At 54.6% G+C, this 20,045-nt stretch overlaps 2 protein-coding genes across 6 annotated transcripts in view; both read right to left on the reverse strand.

Moving 5' to 3' along the window:
* Positions 1–791: 791 nt before the first annotated feature.
* Positions 792–12,233, reverse strand: Get4 (guided entry of tail-anchored proteins factor 4). Its single transcript, XM_042686898.1, has 9 exons — positions 11,994–12,233; positions 6,974–7,052; positions 6,518–6,599; positions 5,890–6,039; positions 4,185–4,323; positions 3,040–3,180; positions 2,877–2,952; positions 2,691–2,763; positions 792–1,830 (listed from the first exon to the last, which is right to left on the reverse strand). The coding sequence occupies exons 1-9, from the start codon at positions 12,146–12,148 to the stop codon at positions 1,742–1,744; spliced, it is 984 nt and encodes a 327-aa protein (XP_042542832.1). The 5' UTR covers positions 12,149–12,233; the 3' UTR covers positions 792–1,741.
* Positions 12,234–13,647: 1,414 nt separating this feature from the next.
* Sun1 (Sad1 and UNC84 domain containing 1) overlaps positions 13,648–20,045 on the reverse strand; it is a 52,489-nt gene continuing 46,091 nt past the window's right edge. For all 5 annotated transcript variants that reach the window (XM_042686647.1, XM_042686649.1, XM_042686646.1 and 2 more), the window contains 3 exons: positions 17,678–17,845; positions 15,059–15,151; positions 13,648–14,850 (listed from right to left, as the gene is read on the reverse strand). In XM_042686647.1, the coding sequence (XP_042542581.1) occupies positions 14,737–14,850; positions 15,059–15,151; positions 17,678–17,845 (375 nt within the window). In that variant the 3' untranslated portion in view covers positions 13,648–14,736. The remainder of the gene's footprint in view (positions 14,851–15,058; positions 15,152–17,677; positions 17,846–20,045) is intronic.

Consider the following 20,045-nt stretch of genomic DNA (forward strand, 5'->3'; position numbering starts at 1 on the left):
GGAAGTGGTTCTGTGGCTCAGTGGTAGAGCGCTACCTAGCCTTGAGCCAAAAAAAAAAAAAAAACCCTCATTGCTCAGGCCCAGAGTTCAAGCATCATAAGTGATCAAAAAAAAAAAAAAAATCTATGGAACAATTCCACAACTGGGAAGGATTTACACAAGACAGAAAACTAAGGCGTTGGTGATACATGGCAGCCCTGGGCAGGGTGATGGTGCTGGCTGCCCCCTGGTGGCCACACCTGGCACTGCACAAAAGGGACGAGGGCACCACATGCATAGGCTGGGAATGCACCACATGCATAGGCTGGGAATGCGAGGCAGGTGCTGCGGGGAGGATGGGCACCGGCGTTACAGGCACAGCCTGTGCTCGCACGTGGCTCAGTCACCTGCCTTTTCTGTGTTCACCTAGTGTTAACCTTAAGAAAAAACCACATACTAACAAAACGTGCCCAAATATACTCCAACACATCAAAGTGTGATGTCTGAACAGGTATTCCTACAGCCTGGGCCCAGGACCCTGTGTGGGTCTCTTCCTGCAGCTGCCACCCAGTGGCTGAGCCTCGGGGAAACAGACACATTCGTGTCTAATAAGCCCAACAAGGGGATCCTGACACCCCAACATCGGCCACTGGGTCCACCCAGGAAAACATGCAGGACTCGCCTCCTCTGGAGGTGCACAAGCCCCCAAGGCTCCATAGGATGGAGCAGGGCCAAGTGGCAGACCCCCTCCCCCCCCAGGCACCCCCCCCCTCCCCGAGCCTGACACTGATTGAGAAAGGAGCCGTGCAGAGCCCGGTACAAAGGATTTATTCAGTCACCATCTGACAGCCTTCGTGAGTTGCGTTTACAGTAAAGCACGCATGCCCGCTGGACTCACCCACAACTCTCATTTTAATTGTGAAAAAATAAAGTGTTTCCCTTTATAGTTCTAGTACCATGGGATATTATCAGTGACAGAGGGCAGATCTGCTCATTCCTGGTTATTTGGTAAAATCCTAAAATATTAGGCCAAAGAAATCACCCAATAAAAATAAATACTGCATCATGAAGGACGGCGTCTCAGTACCTTGAGAAGTGGGCTGCAGGGGCGGGGCGGGGCGGGGCGGGGCGTCGCCAGGGCGGCCTGTAGGGCCTGTGTGCATCTCAGCATCGCATCACAGGACTTGCGGGCATCCGGCTGCTGCCACCACCCTGGGGAGCCCAAGGCCACATGGCCCTCGTGCTCAGCAGAGATGGGAAAGAACCATGATTGTGAACAGACCATGGGTGAACAAGATACACAAAAACCCCACTGTGTGCGGAGCCAGGGACCCCGGCTTGCCTCCGCCAGTGGCCATGGCTCCTCTGGTGCACTAAGCCGCACTGGACACCAGTGAGTGGATGTCGGGCAAATGGGGTCCACCTTATCCAGTCCCTGGTGCCAGGCTGCCGTGTCACCCCGCAGCCCTCCCCAAGGAACCAGAGACAGGACGGCAGCGGGGTGTCGCAGCAAGCTCTGCGCTTTATTGTGGGTGATCTGAAAGGACGCGAGTGGCCCGCAGGAGCCCGGCCCTCACTCTCGGTCCTGGCCACATGGCGGCAGGCAGGCCACACAGCCCTCAGCCACCATACATAAATAGGGACAGGCTCCACACGGTGGCGCCCGCACAATGCGGGCGGACAAAGGGCCTGAGTCTGGGCCTAGCACAGAAAACTGTCCCGGCGGTGCCGGCCGTGGGCGTCTCAACGCAGGCCCGGCAGCTCAGTCCAGCTCGATGGGGCTGCTGTCATCCTGGCTCTCCTCCCCTTCCTCCTGCTCCGAGGAGCCCATGAGGCTGCTGAGCAGGTTGCCTGTAAGGACAGAGGTCATGTAGGATAGTGGTTAGCATGCAGCAGCTGGCAAGGGACCCTTTCTCCCTGCCCAGGGCCATGCCATGTCCTGGCTCTCCATCACAAGGCTGCAGCTGGACCTGGCCAGGCTGTGGCACGGCTGGGAAGAGCGGACACAAGAGGGGAGAGGTGCAGCCACACAGGACGCCATGGAAGGGGCAGATGTCACATGACTATCCACATGGACATCAGATGCCACCTAGCAGGTGCACCATGACTCCTGATGTGACCGAGCTCAGAACCACCCCAGACACACTATCTATCACACATGTGTGCGTGTGTCACCTGGCTCGTCCAGGACTGCTACAACGTACAGGCAAACTCTATGCCTAAAAGTCACGTGCAGAGGGCACAGCCAATGGCAGCCTATGGGAGCCCCACATGAGCAGGGCACGGCTATGGCACAACTGGGAGCCACTCTAACTCGGAAGCAGCCAGGCACACCTGTCAGGGTCAAGGGGCTGCCTGCCCCTCCAGGAGACCCAGCAGCGGGGTGCTCTGCAGGCAGTGCATGAGAGCCACTATTCAAAATGAAATCGGGGGTCTGGAGGGGGTGGGGGGACAGGGAAGGAGGGAGAAAGAAAGAACATTTAAACCAAGTCAGGCTGGAAGAGTGGCTCAAATGCAAAAGGCCTAGGAAGCACAAAGACCCAAGTTGCAACCTCAGCACTGTCCCGTCCCAAAAACCTGCAGGCTTCTGAGCCGCTTCTACACGGAGGCTGAGCGGCCTTGGCCTTGCCCCGAGTGGGGAACGCCTGGGCTCCCTACAGAGGGGAGGAAGAAAGTGGGCAGGGGAGGGCGCAGGGTGCACACGAGCTCACCGAGCAAGCCTCCGTAGGAGGACGTCTGCTTGGGCGGCACGCCGAAGAAGAGCTGTCCTATCCTGTCGAGGTACTGCAGGAGACAGAGCCTGGGTCAGAGGCTGCTCCCTCCCCCGCTTCCCCCCACCCCCCTGCCCGCCCCCGTCGCGTGGGCCAGGCCCAGGTCATGCCACAGCAGGGCCTTACCTCATTGTACATTGGGTCCCTACGGAGGGAGGGCTGGTACTGCTCGCACAGCACCGTGAACACGGTTAGCTTGCCGCTGCAATAATAGGCGGGCACGGTCTCAGAGGGGACACAGTCCACCAACCCACCTCCCAACCCATGGGCGGACCGATGCAGGACTCACCCATCCACGGCCAGCAGCAGAAACCAGATGAAGTTGAGCAGGGGCTGGACGAAGGGCGGCCCGTCCTCGATGGATGGGTGCTTCTGTGTGTACGTAGTGAAGACCACCAACGCGCTGCTTTTGTTTTTCAAACAGAGAAACCTGTGGGTGAGAAGTCCCCATGGGTGGAGGTGTGAGGGAGATGGGCTTCTGGAGTACCCCATGGCCAGGATAGCCCTGGGCCTCTGTGGGTCTGGGGTCACAGGGGACCACAGGGTCCCTGGGGACAGCTGGCAACATTGCAGCCCTCTGTGACTCATGGGTGGACAGTGACCCTCAGGAAGGAGGTGCTGGCCACATGGAAGAAGGTGTGGGCCTTTTTCTCCACCTGTGTCTGCACATGTGCCTGAAGCCCCCAGTGCCTTGCTGGACACTGTGCTGGACACTGGGTAGCCCTGGCTTCTGCTGGGAGTTGCTGCCCAGCCCAGAGAGAAGAGTGTACACATAACCCAGCCAGGCTGCTGAGCCTCGGGGGTTAAACAACTTCTCATCTTTAAAGTCAGAGGTTATGGGACTGGGAAGGTGGCTTAGTGGTAGAGCGCTTGCCTTGCATGCATGAAGCCCTGGGTTCCATTCCTCAGTACCACATAAACACAAAAAGTCAGTGGCTCAAGTGACAGAGCACCAGCCTTGAGCAAAAGCAGCTCAGGGACAGTGCTCAGGCTCTGAGTTCAAGCCCCAGGACTGGCAAAAAATATAAAATAAAATCAGAGCTGGGTGCCACAGGCTCATGCCTGTAATCCTACTCAGGGGGCTGAGACTGAAGCCAGCCCAGGCAGCAAAATCTGTGAAAGTTTTATCTCCATTAACCACCAAAATAATCAGAAGAGAAGGTGCAGCTCAAGTAGAAGAGCACTAGCCTTGAGTGAAAAAGCTAAGGGACAGTGCCCAGACCCTGAGCCCAAGCTCTAATACTGGCATACAAAATAAAACCTAGAGGTTAGCAACAAATCCCACTGTAAGCTCACAGTGGGGGTGCACTGGGGGTCCTGGTGGACACCCCTAAAAGGTGGCAAGGCTCATACTCCTGGCCCATGAGCCTGAGCTCCTGCCTGCGGCGTGGCAAGGTGTGGGCACCAGGAGCCCATGGCCTCCCGAGTACCTACTGTAGCACTGCCTGCGCCACGAACATGTCCACCTCACTGCGGAAGCCGCGGGCCGTGGAGTACTCCACCAGCATGTTGGCACAGCCCTCGCCGTCCGTAGAGTGCAGGAAGTGGAATCGAGACTCGCAGTAGTTCTGCTCTGCAGAGGCAAAGGGGGGGACTGCAGACAGCCTCTAGGAGCACCCCACTTCCAGCCCCCTGCCTGTCCCAACTGGGTCCCAGGGCTGAGCTATCAACTGCTCTGGCCAGCCCTGCCACCAAATCCTTGCACTCAATGGCCAAATGCCTGACAGCTGCGCAGGCCAAGTTCACCCAGACACAAAGGCGCCCTGCCGCTATGGTGCTTGTACGCGCCAGATACTCACATGCATGCAAACGTGTGTGTGCAAACCGCATAATGTTCATAAGTGCTTGCAGTGTAGAAACCCCACCCCACTTTAACACAAATCCTCAACCGCCTCCCAGACAGTGCCCTGCATCTCAGGATAGCAGCAGAGACCAGCCTGAGCCCTCCTCCAGGACACTGGGTCATGACAGGCCTGGTTACCTCCTCAGGTCCCCCCAGAGATCTCCCCACCCAATGCTTGCTGGCAGGGATCACAGGTAAGGTGCGGGCAGTGATGGGGCTGAACTGGTGAGGGGCCTGCACAGCCTCATGTCTCAGGGAAGCCAGGGAGGATGCTGGGTAGCCAGACGGGACAAGCAGCCTGTGCACCGTCAGCCTTCTGGTGAGGGCCATGAGCATCTACACAGCAGCCATGTCCTGGGGCTCAGCCTCTCCCATCACCATGTTCCCCAGGAGGCTGTGGCAGGTGGCACCCTGCCCCCAGCAGGAGAGGGGATGGGGGCCTCTAGGGGAGACAGCGCTGTGGACAGACCCTGCTTAGGGAGAATGGGGCTGCAGAGGGGGCAGCGACAGCAGCGACGGCAGGCAGAGCACGGGGGGAAACAGGGCCCATTGTGTCCCCCTCTCGGAATGCCCTTTGAACCACTGAGAGCTGGCTGATCCCACCCACAGGGAGGCTTGGGGTGAAATCAGAGTGCCAGACCTTGTCCCACAGCACAGGTGCTACCCATGGCAGTCACTGTCACCGACAGCTGGCTGAGGGAAGGCTGAGGGGACCAGGTAGACTGCCTGTCAGAGCACAGAGTCTATTGCCTGAAGCCTTGCCACCATGCAGGCCCATGACCATTCCTACCCACACCTTCTGATTCCTGGGGCTCACAGCGTGCCCCATGACCCTTGACCCTGCACACCTCCTAGCATGGTCTCTCTTTAGGAAGCCCCCCCCCCCCCCAGGTATAGCTGCGCATGCCCACAGCAATGCCCACTGGGAGGAAAGTCAGCATCCTATCCCCACCAGGCCCAACCCAAACTCCTCAAGCAAGGGGGCAGAGCCCCAAACCCCAGGGCAGCGGATTGCTCTAGTCCCAATGGACTCAGATGTATATTCAGATTCAGTGGGAGCCCAGGGCAGTCACAACCCAACCACGCAGGCTCCACTAGTTCACGACCACTTAATGAGGAAAGATGAACACGAGGGGCGGGGATGGAGCCACAGCGCTGGCAGAGGAGGTGCCTGAGGGGACCGAGGGCCACTATGCCAGCGCTGGGGGCAGTTCAACAGTTCAGCAGAGGCCAGGCAGCCAGAAAGGCCAGGTGACTATGTCACCTGGAACCCCACGCCCCACGCCCCAGGCTTACCTTTCCATAGGGTCAGGGCCAGCAGCTGATGGAGCCGAGGGTGGCCCAGTTTCCCGGAACCCCCACTGGACCACTTCAGGGCTCTGGACACAAAGGCTGCTCGCTCTGGAGAATTGGGGTCCATCAAACTGAACACCCTCGCCAGACTTTCTGGAAATACCACAGACACAGCTCATCCAGGGAAGGCTCCCCGTGGCACCCACACCACAAACACGAGCCACTCAACCACATGTAACCGCTAAAGAAAAGCATGAAGCCACTTGGGTGTATCTGTGTCCCAGGGGCTCGGGGCTGTTCAGAGTCACCCTCTGGTTGGTCTCTCCACTGCCGATCCAGCGCTGTGTGCCCGAGTGTCCAGGAAACACTGACACCTTTCTGCCCTCGCAGCCAGCCCTGGCATGGGAGTTTGGATGGGCAGCCAGATGCCAGGCAGCAGGTCACCAGAGCCTCATCCAGCAGGCGGCTGGGCTGGGCTCTGCCCTGGGCACTCACCCTGTGGGCCAGGATGCCCAACAGGTGTCACCTCCGGTGCCAGTCCCACTGCATCCAGAGTCTAGCCACCCACTCTCCTAGCTCTGGAGCCCTGGCAGAGGCCCCACGTGCGGCACACACAGTGAGGACTCCTCACCCAGCAACTCGTCAGCTACATCCACTTCTGCCTTCTCCAGGGACTCCAACACCAGCATGGATAAGTCTGCTGCACTGTTTTGCTACAAAATGTGCAAATGAACTTGATTAGAAATGAAGTGGCAGAAGCAGAACAGAGAACACTGGCAGTGGCCCCACAGTCAGCAGCCTAGGAGCGCCATGAAGAACGTCATCTCTGCACTGCACAGAGCAGCACAGGGCCACTGACCACTCGGACTTGGAGCAAATAAAACCATCACACATGCAGTATCCAGTCCCACAGCCAGTGCCGTAGGCCTGGCCGCCAAGGGCCCATGATGACACCTTGAGAACCAAATCTCCACAGCCGATGCACAGGGACCCTCTGCCCCCTGCACTTCCACCCACCTCTCTTCAGCCATTCCCATTTCCTTTCCTGCCTGGAACAGTAAGGGAGCAGGCGGGAGCAGAGCCTTACCTGGCCGTGACTGAAGAAAAGCAGTGCTCCTGAGTACATGAGCTCCCGGGCCTCTGCATGCTTGCTCTGAGACATGTATCTGCAAAGAGGGGTTCGTGAGGCCAGGCCAGCATGCCATGCCCTGGACTGCAGAGGGTGCTTGAGGGCAGGCTTTGTGTTGACCCTCAAGAACCGAGGCTAAGCTACCCCTAACAAACAGGAGTCATGGGGCCATCCATCTGAGAAGGGCCAGTCTACATGAAGTGGATGAGGGATGTAGGCTCCAGGGTGGAGACCCGGGACAAGGACAGCAATGAATGTGGCAGCGCAGCACAAGGCTGCCCCTACAAGGCGTCCTCCAGGGCTGCATCCTCATTGCCTGGCCTCATGCAGACGGAAGACATAGTCGTCAGTGAGCTCTGTCGCCCAGCACAGCACCCTCAGACAGGTTATGGGTAAAGAAAACCAACCATGGGGCTGGGAATGTGGCTTAGTGGTAGAATGCTTGCCTTGCATGCATGAAACCCTGGGTTCAAATCCTCAATACCACATAAACACAAAAAGCCAGAAGTGGCACTGTCGCTCAAGAGTGCTAGCCTTGAGCAAAAGCAGCTCTGGGATAGTGCCCAGGCTCTGAGTTCAAGCCCCAGGACCGGCAAAAAAGAAAATCAACCATGGAAAACCATCCATGTGGGTGACTTGGTGAGACTGAGGGAAGACATGCTGGCCAGGCCTCCAGTGTTATCACAAGCATAGCCCTCAGGTGCCCTGAAGCACCCACAGCACACTGGCCCCGTGTGCCTGCTGCACAGCTGGGCAGTGGCAACAGCCTATCTCCAAGGAAGACAGACAGCTGCAGGCTGTAGTGTCTCAGCACTACTTTTCTTCTTGGGACTTGGAACTCAGGGCCTAGGGTACTGTCACCTTTTTTAACTCAAGTCTAACACTCTACCACTTGAGCCACAGCTCCACTCTCCCTCCCCCCCTTTTTTTTTGGCCAGTCTTGGGACTTGAATTCAGGGCCTGGGCACTGTCCCTGAGCTTCTTTGTCGGTCATGGGGCTAGAACTCTGGGCCTGGGCGCTGTCCCTCAGCTCTTCAGCTCAAGGCTAGCGCTCTACCACTTGAGCCACAGCACCACTTCCGGCTTCTTTTTGCTTATGTGGTGCTGAGGAGTCGAACCCAGGGCCTCAGGCATGCAAGGCAAGCACTCTACCACTGAGCCACCTTCCCAGCCCCTCTAACAGATTTTTCTGACCAGGTTGGCTTTCAACTGCAATCCTCAGATCTCAGCCTCCTAGGTGGCTAGTATTATAGGCGTGAGCCACTAATGCCCAACTCTGTACTACTCTTTTCTCTTTCTCTCTCATGGTTAACTGGAGATAGGAGTCTCATGGACTTTACTGCCCACGCTGGATTTGCACTGCAATCCTCTGACCTCAGCCTCCTGAGTAGTCAGGATTACAGGTGTGCACTACCAGCGCCTGGCTCCCTGTACTCCTCTTGAGGGCGGTCTGCACTGGGGGCCACACAGGCTGATGCACTGGCAGCTGCTCTGCACTTGGGCCTGACCCTGCTGGGTATTCTGGAATGACACATAGCAAGAGAGAAGCTCCCGGAGTCCATGGGAGGAGAACAGCTCCTTCCTTCGGAGAAGCACAATGGGGATGGGCACAGGCCTGGGGACCCCATTCCTTGGCTGGGCAGCTTGGCTCAGTGCTAGGAACTTGAAAAATGGAGGGATTGCTGTGACTAAGCCCATGGCAGAATAGACCAGCAGTCACATGCGCCAAGGACGGCAGGTCCTTCCCACACGGTGAGGCGCGTGGCAAGGGCTTTTAGCTCGCTCTCATTCAGCACACAATCTCACTGCTGGCCTTGACCACTCAAAGCTGGCCCACTAGGCCCCAACACTCAGTCCACAGGTGACACCAAGGCCCACCTCTAGTGTCTGAGGATGCAAATGGCTCCACAGCCGCGGAGGCTGACACCACCCAGGCATAGGGCCACAGCATGTAGAGGACACAAACTGGATGCTGTCTAAGGTTACAAACCTTAATAAAACAAGGTCCTATGCCAAAGCAGCCATCCACACAAGGGTCAGGAAGAGCTGTGTGGGATGCCCACCTTATGCGCTGCAGGTGCTCTGGACCACATTGAGCTGCTAAAGCCACCCTGCAAATGTTACAGCCAGTATGGTGGCCAGGGCCACTCTGGCGAAGCTGTCCTAAGAGCCATGGAGTATCTGACTTCTCTAGGAACCCACTGTCCCCAGGCCTACAAAACTGACTCCCGTCTTTGAGCAGACAGATGTCCGACCATGGCTGAGACAGAAACCAGAGAATTCCAAGGTGACCAGGTATACCAGGATCACAGCCAACATCTGTAGCACACACCCTTGAATGCCCCATTCTAAAACATCATGGTGAGCCATTCATGGTGGAATAACACACAGCACTAAAAATGACCCACACAGGCAGCACCTCAGAGTAATTATACTGAGCAATTAGTCAACAGAGAGAGAAAGAGAGAAAAGTATGTGCTGTGGCCACACCCTTCCACAATCCAGGAGCAGAGAGGAGCCTGACTAGGTTGCTCCCCGGGCAGAGGAGCAACTTTCCTCTGGGGAATTTGGGTCTGAGTCCACAGAACAGAATATCTACATCAATACTTATGTGTAAGTGTGCAAACCAGCATGTTTTGATAGATTCTGAAAAGTGAGTTCTGCCTGAACTGCCTGGAAGGACAGACAGTTCTACGTGACCACTGGGGCCTTGGGGTGACAGGGGGAGGTGACTCCTGAGGCTCTGGGACTTGCCCAGGGGACCCCTGGTGATAACCACAGCCTGCTTGCCCAGGACACAGCAAGGGTGTGGATCTCTCAGTTGGCACCTTGGGAATGCTCAGCTCACCTTGAACAACACTTCAGACTGACAGACTTACTGAAACACAAAATTGACAAGCAAGCACCCAGTCACGGGAGGGCTGGAACAAGGACTCACACTTGCCCAGTGATTTTTTTTTTTTGGTTGGTTGTAGGGCTTGAACTCTGGGCTTGGGCGCTGTCCCTGCTAGCACTCCCCAATTGAGCCACAGCGCCACTTCTGGTTTTCTGGTGGTTAATTGGAGATAAGAGTCTCATGGACTATCCTTCCTGGGCTGGCTTTGAACTGAGCTCCTCAAATCTCAGCCTCCTGAGTAGCTAGGATTACAGGTGTGAGCTACCAGCGCACGGCCATTTGCCCAGTGATTTTACTGGGCAAATCTTTACTGACTCTGGTGCCATTGGGGGGCCGGGGGGGGGGGGGGAGGGGGGGGGCAGACTGACACTGGCCAGTGACAGGGGTGCTGCTATGGTTACATGGTCCCTGATACCCTCAGTTCATTTTTTCCAGTCAGATTTTCGGGGCTATCACAATCCAGGCCACCTATCCAGTGACAGCTACACTCACATTAAAGACCAACCATGGCAGCTAGGTACATGCAATCCTAGTTATTCAGGATGTGGAGATAGGAAGGATTGTGGTTTGAGGCTAGCTCAGACAAAGTGTTAGCGAGGACTCCAAGTCAACAAACAAACTGGGCATAGTGGCACACACCTGAAACCCCAGCTCAACTGAAACTGCAGCTCAACACCAGCTCTCTACCCGAAAAGAAAAAAAAAATCACTAAAGCAAAAAGGGATGGACGTGTGGTTGGTGTAGAGCACCTGCCCAGCAAATGAAAACCTCTGGATTCAAATCCAAGTACTGCCTCCCCTGCCCCCACCTCCTGGACTGAGGACCAGCTTCTGCTAGAGAGGACACCAAACAGTTTGTAACAAAACGGTTAGCCCCTCTCTTCTTACACTAGTCAACTAGATTTCCAAACAAGAAAGTCATTCAGAATACAATGACAAAACCAGACATGACCGAGCTGGTTTGTATTTATAGTGTAGGGATTAGAACCCAGAAATTCTGGAACCACATTGCCCTACAGGTCATTTGAGATCGAACAAAAACTAATTTTGCCTAAGCCTACATCAGCACCTCTAACCCCAAGGCTCCAGAGCAGGTCTGAAGAGACAAACAGGAGGTCTTTGAACACAGCGATGCTGGGCCTCACCTATGTAGGCTGGCACCTACCAAGTCCTTGAGAACAGGTCAGAGTTTTGTAACTGAGCGCAGCAGCTGTCCCAAACAGCAATGTCCTGATTGGGACCTGGTGACCGAGATAGGCAGCAGGTAAGTTTCCATTGTGCATGGAACACTGGGTGATGGTGGTGAGCAATGCTACCAGCCCATGCAGTGCACAAATGGCTTCCTCTAAAGACCCTGCCTTGCGCACACAGTCTACTAAGATGGAAGGAGCCTCCGTGGTGCAGAGGCCGGTTCCACGGTCCAGACAGAGCTAAGTGGCCCAGGTCTTGCACTGAGGAATCAAGGTTAACCCATTCCAGGCCCGGATGCCCCTGGCGCCCGTGCGCAGGCGCAGCCAACAGGCAGTGGGCGACGCAGACAGGTCGACGGCCTCTACTCGCGCTGCCTTCAGCGGCAGTCGCCGGTCACAGAATCAGCGTGACCCAGAGACACAGCTCTAAGCCCAGGACCCGAAGTAAAAGGAGGCCAGAGGAGAAGGCCGTGAAAGGAGTGCCAAAGTGGATGGTGAGGGGGAAAAAAGGCCAGGCGGGAAGAAGCTGGTAGGAAAAGGAGGTGGCCAGGGGGAGGAGAGGCCAGCAGCAGAGGAGGTCTGGAAAGGTGAGGCTGGGGAAGCGGGGAGTCCAGGCAGGAAGAGGAGGGCTGGGGAGGAGGAGGCCGAGGAAGGAGGCCTGGGGGAAGCCCGGGAGAGCTCTGAAAGAGAGGCAAGGGAAGGGGAGGCCGAGGCTGAGGAGAGAGCCGGCTCGGAAAGGAAAGGAAAGGGGGCCTGGGCCTGGGCGCAGGCCGCGCAGTCCGAGCCCGCCGCCCGCCGCCCCCGCTCGGGCCTCGCCGACAGACAGCGGCGCGGGCCAATGGGGGCGCGGGGCGCCGCGGCGCGGGCCAATGGGCAGGGCGCCCCGCGCCCACCTGAAGAAGAGGGTCCGGTACATCTGGTGCGCCTCGTAGTAGTCGCCCTTCTCCACGCTGGCGCGCAGCTTGCCCTCCACGCGCTGGACGCCGCCGCGATTGCGGGCGCCGTTGCGGGCGCCCTCCTGCTCCGCCATCGCCGCCGACGCCGCCATTGGCCGGCGCTCCGCGCAGAGACTGACGCTGTCGCAGGCGCGGTCGGCAGCGCCTCCCGGCTTCCGTCCCCGCGGCCGCCCGACGCCCTCTACGGTGGCCCGGAGAGCCCGCGCACCGGCGAGGGGCGGGCACGCCGCGGGCGACACGTGACCAGGGGCGGAGCCTCCGCGGAGCCCGCGGGCGGCCGCGTGCGCGGGGCGGCCCCGTGAGCGCGGATGGAACCTCGTGCCCAGGGAGCCCGCGGGAGGTCACGGGAGCGCGGGCGGGGCTACGTCAGCGGAGAGGGCACGTCTGGGGGCGGGGCCCTGCTCACCCCACAATGAGGGCGCACGTGACCGCGGGGCTCGCGGAGAGACCGGGCAGCGCCCCGCCCCGCAGCTCTTAGGCACGTGGACGCCGACGCGGCCCCTCCGCCCTGCGAGCACCCCCCCCCCCCCCCCCCGCTCCGGAAGCCCCGGCCAGCTTCCGGGAGGGACGGGGCACAGCCGTGAGCGGTTAGCCTGAGTGACAGCGGGGATCCGGCGGCTCGGCGGCGGTCAGGCAGGCGACCGAAGGGACAGGGCCGTCCGGTGTGGGTGAGAGCAGGGGACACGAGTCACGGTGGAGCCGTGGTTGGACGCTCTGCCTGGTGGAGCCTGAGACTCGGGGTTCAGTGAGAACGCTGGGCCCGACTGCCTTAGGCACCGGAACCCGGGCTAGACGGGTTACAGGGAAAGGGATTAGCAGGTGAGTGATGTCACCGTTTGTCCTGTCACCTCTTGTGGTGACGTGGCAGTGAGCCGAAGGGTCTGCCTGACGTGGACAGGAGCCCTGGAGCCCAGTGCTGTGATGCTCGCCCCCAGTAACCAGGGTGAGCGCTAGTGACAAGTGGGCCAGGAGTGCACACAGACTGGGCACCTACTTGGAGCTGTGTGCAATTTAAGTTAGGAATTGCTTCTGGAGTTTTACTTACAGTTCTTTTCAGAGCTGGAATGATACTGGTTGGACTGAGGCAGAAAGCAGGGAGGGCCTTGGAGAAGAGCTGTCTCCTGCATTTAAAACACCAGCTTGTGAAACCATGGGAACACTTGTAAATTGAAGATGGCTGTCGATATGGACAAGGAGTTAAACGACAGAGTCACTCAATTCTTGAGAATATCTCCAATAGACATTTCATTAACTGGGAAGGCATGCTTCATAGAAACCAGAGATTCATGAGCAGCCAGGGGTGGCCTCTGCATGAGGACCAGGCCTCTTTTGGGCCAGCCTCTGAGGACAACCCCTCCCCCTACACGCACACACCCCATATTCCTAATGTCTCTTCAAGCTGGGTGCTGGGGATGGAACCTAGTGCATACCCAGCAAGGTCCCTCCTACCAGGGCTCACCCTAGCCAGGAGCACCTGGTCAGCTACCCTCTTGGACTGGCAATGCCAGTGCCCCAGGGGCAGAGCCTGGATGGCAGAGGATGCAAACCCAAGTCCCTCCCCACCCCATGGGCAGAGAGATAAAAGACTAAATGAGAAAAGAAATACACTTTATTGTTCCTTTGAAATATCACATGCACTTTTAAAAATTAAAACTCTTTTATTTAAACATCTCAATAGCATCAATTTGGTGGCAGTAGAAGCACTACCAAAGACAAATATTCTGAAAAGCATTTACAAAAATACATTGCACAAAGTCCTATCTTGCATCTTTAAAAATAAATATTCAAAATATCTTCACCCCAACCGCAAAATTGCGTTTTATCTAGGAAATTCTGCCTTATATGCAACCTGCAGCATGTGAAGGTCTGTGAAGGCTGGCATCCCATAGCCTGAGCCCCCCACAAGCCCAACCCACCCCCCACAACTGGCAGGCACAGCGACCTTGCTGGATGAACCAATGAAGCAGTTCTTAAGGTAAAACTAAGTGCCTTGCAGGTATCTCAATTATATAAAGTCTGCTCATAAAATTGCCCAAACATTAAATATTAATTATAACCACACTGAGTCTCAGGAATGGTCATGAGGTGACCCAGTGAGCAGGGCTAGTAGAAGGTGGCCCCAGAGTGCTGGGTGCCTTGGTGTCCCCTCAGCCAAACCTACCAGAGGGTGACCTGTCTTGTGTTTCAACTGTGCATGAGTGGGGAGGGGGAGCCTGATGGGCACTGTCCCCTTTAGAGTTACATTCCAACTTTCACCAAGACCTGCTGGGGACCCTGTGGTGTTTCTCAGCCCCTTCCTACCTAGGATCCCAGCCTGCTATGAAGAGGGAAAGCCCTGAAGGAGAAGCTCAGACCTTAAGATTTGGTGACCGTTTTCCCTGAAAATATGTGGTTTAGCAGACAGACATCTGCATCCTGAAGTGCTTGGAGCCAAGCAGAGCCAGGGCTCTGCGAGCTCTGCCCAGCGCTGCTCCCCGGGGTTGAGAGACAGCAGCTCCATGCTTAGAAACAAATCCCCAAAACAGTGAATGTGAGTGAGAGCCATACATTCAAGAGTCTGCAGAGACCTGCACTGGGGCCCTGCGGACACCTGCTGCCACCTGGGCGTTTATTGATGGGGGAGCCATGTTCCTGTTCTCCGAGGCAGACTGCTATATACACACATGTACAGAGCGAGTCTCTACTTGGCAGGCTCTCCGTGGACTCGGAACCGGTACAGGCAGGTATACTCGGGGTGGCCCCAGTTGGACAGAATCCGGAGCTCTACAATCTGGAACATCCTGTCCAGCCTCTCCTGAAATAGAGGGGAGCCTGTTCACTTCTACTTACCAGCCCCATGTCCTTCTGGTCCCTGGTTGTGGTACCTGACAGCCTAGTTACTTCACAGGCGATGAAGATGAGGAGAACTCGGGGAACCCTAGGTAATCCTGGTAGCCTGTCTCCCACCAGTGTGGCCCGCCACGGCTAGCCCTTGCCCCGCCTGTTGGTCCTTGTCCACTTACCGGCGTGTGGAACATCTGCAGTGACTCGCCATCCTGGTCATAGGTGAACTGGCCCAGCAGCTGCCCCTCTTCTTCATACTCACTCTCCAAGCCCTGAGACAGCATCAGCCGGTAGAGAGCAACATGTTACTGCCTGACTCAGGGATGGACCTGCTGCCCAGCACTGTCCAGGCCGCCCTAGAGGGGCAGGCACTGCTCCATGGAAACTGTGCCAGGGCCATGTGTAGGGTGAGAGCAGAGAGGATGGCTGGCCAGGCTGGGCTCCAGTGTGAGAAGGCAAAGAGGTGGGCACTGCTGAGTGTTGCCCAGCAATGCAACTGAACCTAACACTACTATGGTCTCTTTACTATGTATGATTGAAAGATAAGGGGCTATTTGAATGTCTACCTCACAACAGGAAAAGTCTTGCCATGCATAAAAGATGCTGCAGGAAAAACTTGGAGCAGTGAGCATAAGATGGGATAACTGAGCACCTGTCAGGGTGACAGGTGACTGACACATGCACATTTCAGAAGGAGCAGTTGGCTGACAGAAACAGAGCAGTTCATGGCACAAGGATGCTGGGCTCAGGGGCTCCTGGCCATCTGTGTGAATAGTGGACATGGCCTGCACTGGGCTGTGAAGAACAAGAGTGTACAGCAGGTCAGCAGCACTTTCCACACTCAGCAACTTAACAGCCATGCAGAGTGGGTATGACAGATCTTTTATTTTTGCTGATATTGAGGCTTGAACTGAGTCTCAAGGTCTCTACCACTTGAGCCATACCTCCAGTTCCAGTTTTTTCAAGTTCACTAGAGGTAAGAGTCTCAGATTTATCTGCTCAGACTGGCTACCCTGTTCTCAGATTTCATCCTCCTAAGAAGCTAGGATTACAGGTATGAGTCAGAGACACCAGCTTAAACTTTTGTTTTATAAGGCAGGCCACAGTTTTAAGAACAGGATTACCTACCAATGTGCAGTGGCTCGTCCCTGTAATCCTAGCTTCCGCTTCTTAGAAGGCTGAAACTGGAGGATTGCTAGCCTAAAAAAAAAGCTCATGAGACTCTACTTCACCCAATAAATGCTGGGCACAGTGGTGCCTGCCTAGCACTTTAGCTACCTAAGAAGCATAAATAGGGTCACAGTCCGAGTTAGCCCAGGCAAAAAGTGAGACAAGCAAAGAGGACTGGAGGTGTGCCTAAAGTGGAAGAGCACTTGCCTGGCAAGCACTAGACCCTGGAATTCTAATCCCAGCATAAAAACAAAGACAAACCACCAAACCAAAACAACATTATTTCAACTATACTGAAAAAAAAATAGGATCTGGTATACTGTAGCTGCCCAGGCTGGGCTCAAACTAACATCCTTCCACCTCAGCCTCCCAAGTAGCTATGACTATGGGTGTGTACCTGGCTTCAACTACATTTTTTTTTTTTGGGTCCGGTCGTGGGGCCTGAACTCTGGGCCTGGGCGCTGTCCCTCAGCTCTTCAGCTCAAGGCTAACACTCTACCACTTGAGCCATAGTGCCACTTTCGGCTTTTTTTTCTTATGTGGTGCTGAGGAATCGAACCCAGGGCCTCCTGCATGCAAGGCAAGCACTCTACCACTAGGCCACCTTCCCAGCCCCACTACATTTTTTTTTAAGGGGAAAAAAAAAAGACTAAAAAAAGTTAGAAGTAATGGTGGCTTTCCATAAGTACTGGGATTATGGGTGACCTATTTCCAATTTTTTATTTTTATAAATTTTAAAAGACAAACACAGGAGGCTGAGGCAGGACAACCAAGTTCATAATTGACTTGGGAGCATGATGACACTGACCAAGATGCATCGCATGGGCTGGGAAGGTGGCTCAGTGGTAGAGCGCTTGCCTTGCATGCCTGGGTAGAGTGCTAGCCTTGAGCTGAAGAGCTGAGGGACAGCGCCCAGGCCCAGAGTTCAGGCCCCACGACCGGACCAAAAAAAAAAAAAAAAAAAGACAAAACAAGATGCATCGCAATTATAACCCGACTTCTGGAATTGAAACCTCTTGGTACAACTACTCAATAATAATAAATAGGGGGCTACATAGCGAGACTCTTTCACTGGGGATTATGGTTCAATGGTAGAGCTTTGCCTAGCATGCACAAAGTCCTGAGTTCCTCCACCAGCGCCCCCTAAAAAATGAATGAAGAATATATCACTTGCCAGATGTGTTGGTTCACACCTGTAATCCTAGCTACTTGGGAGGAGAGCTGTGACTGGTGCCCATCATTGCAAGCTATAGAGGAAGTACAATGGATAGGTAAAGTGGTACACCTGTCATCCCAGTGACCCAGGGAAGCACAGAAGAATCATAAAGGTATAAAACAAGACCCAAAAAGAGACTGGCTCAAAATAGAGCACATGTTTAGCAAGTTTGAGGCTCTGATGACTTAAACTCAGTCCCACCAAGAAAAAAGGATGTAATTCCCAGGTATTCTGTCATTAAATAAAGTACCTGCCTCACTGCACGGGAACTGGGCAACAATCACCATGTGCCTGTAGGTGGCTTTGTGGGAAAGTTGGATGTCTCCTAACTACCACGTGGCCAAGGCTAAGGGAAACAAGAATGTTGGGAAGCTCCCAGGGTGGAGGAGGGTTGAGTTAGGGGTGCACTCACATAGACTGCGAAGTCCTTGGGGGCACTGGAGATACTGCCAGTGGGTGACAGTGTCTTGGGTATGTGCTCCACAGTGAACGTAGTTGGGTGAATCAGCATAGAGAGCCGTACCACCAGGAACCCCTGGGAACCTTTGAATGCCCAGCAGTTCCCTGGATAAATGTCAGGCTAGGAAAAGGAAAAACACAACCCCTCAGAACTGAGACATGCCCGCAGACGCAGAATCAACAGAGGCATAAAGACCAAAGCCTAGCTGGGTGCCAGTGGCTCATGCCTGTAATCCTAGCTACTGTGGAGGCTGAGATCTGAGGATCTTGGTTCAAAGCCAGTCCAGGCAGGAAAGTTTGTGAGACTCTTATCTCCAGTTAATCATCAGAAAACCAGAAGTGGCACTGTGGCTCAAGTGGTAAAGCATTTACCTTGAGCTGAATTGCTGAGGGACAGCAGTCAGACCCAGAGTTCAAGCCCCACGACGGACCAAAAAAAAAAAAAAAAGACTAAAGACTTTTTTTGGTTGGTCATGGGGCTTGAATTCTGGGTCTGGGCACTGTCCCTCAGCTCTTCAACTCAAGGTGAGCACTTGAGCCACAGCGCCATTTCTGGTTTTCTGGTGGTTAACTGGAGATAAGAGTCTCACAAACTTTCCTGCCGGGCTGGCTTTGAACTTCGATCCTCAGATCTCAGCCTCTTGAGTAGCTAGAATTACAGGCGTGAGCACCAGCACCCGACTGAAATAAATATATTTTGAATGGTCCATGAAGCCAGGCATGGCGGTACACACACGTAATCCTAGCACACTTGGCAGGCTGAGGCCAGCCTGGGCTACAATGAGACTCTCAAAGCATCAAAACAAACAAACCAAACATGTCATGCAGGCTGGGAAAGACGATTATTGTGTGCAGGTCCAAGTCTGTGTTAAAGATGAGGAAGCATACTTCAGACACAGGAGAGAGACTCCATGTGCCTAATAAGGCAGATGGGAAGTAAATGCGGATACGGGGAGATTATCGTTTGGTGTCCACCACTTGGACTGCTAGCTGAGGGGACTTGTCTTATCTGCTAATGAGCCAGCTGGCAGATGGGAGCTCCAGAGCATCAGAATGGGGCCAGTCACCAGGACCTGTGCCTGTGTCATGCGGACTCCAAAGAGCCACAGAGGATAAAGGTTCAGGGGATGTGAGAACAGGCAGATCTCAGGGTAGCTGCTGGAGGAGGCAGGGGCAGGGACGCAGGGACGCACTGCCCTCCTTCAGGTAGTACTCCCCCTGCCCACCATTTCCTTCCCACACATACACAGGATCAAGTCTATTCTTCTTATATGTGAACATGAGGTAAGAGCTGAAAATCTGGAGTTGGAAGTATGGCTAAGTTATAGAGCACCAGCCAATGGGCAAAAGTGTCAAGACACTGAGTTTGAGTGCTGGTCTCAGATTAAAAAAAAAAAAGTCTGAAAATTCAACTGTCCTATTTATTTTTTTCTTTTTTGTCAGTCATGGGGCTTGAACTCTGGGTTTGGGCACTATCCTTGTGCTCTTCAGCTCAAGGCGACTGCTATACTGCTTGAGCCACAGAGCCACTTCGGGTTTTCTAGTTGTTTATTGGAGATAAGAGTCTCATGGACTTTCCTGCCTGGGCTAAACTGTCCTATTTCTAAGGCCTGAGGGAACAAACTCCAAAATTAGAACCATACCATCTTAAGTCATAATGAAGTTTAATTAACAGAGAAAAGCCCATTTGGTATTTACTAGTCCAACTTTGAAACCCCAGACTTGATAAAGACACCTCTAAGAAAATTTCCTTTAATTCTGACTCAAGTGCAGGCTAGACACTGAGACAAGCAGCTGTCAAAGTAATTACCATTGCCTGCTATACACATTTGGAAAGGGCATTTTTTTTTTCCAAAATTACAAATTCTCAGTACAAAGTTCTTTCCTGACAATATATAATGAATCATTTTTTCCTAAATTATACTGTGGAATCTTCCATGTAATACTTTTTGAGCATGGGTGATCCTGGGTAACCAAACAATGGTCCACTTCCTGGGCTCCCTCAGACAGCTATCCTGTGGTATTTACACGAAAGGAATTACTGGAAGGTTCAAGACAGCATTTTAGCTCTGAGGCACAATGCATGTACCCAGTGATTTCAGTTCTTCCTTTTAACTTGTAAAACCAATAGTGTAGAATGAAGCAACGGAAGTGGAAGCATCAATGTGTTTGAGGGCAGGTCCTGTGAGGCAGCCCATGCCAGAGGCCTTCATGCAGGGGTCCAATGGGGGACTGCACGCCCAGGGCCGGAGGCCACCCACAAGTGCTAGGTGGTGGAGGCTCTGTTTCCCATTGTGGGACTGTCTCCCAAGTCTGCTCAG

This window comes from Dipodomys spectabilis, unplaced genomic scaffold (assembly GCF_019054845.1).
Source record: "Dipodomys spectabilis isolate Male_0828 unplaced genomic scaffold, ASM1905484v1 ptg000098l, whole genome shotgun sequence".
NCBI lineage: Eukaryota > Metazoa > Chordata > Mammalia > Rodentia > Heteromyidae > Dipodomys > Dipodomys spectabilis.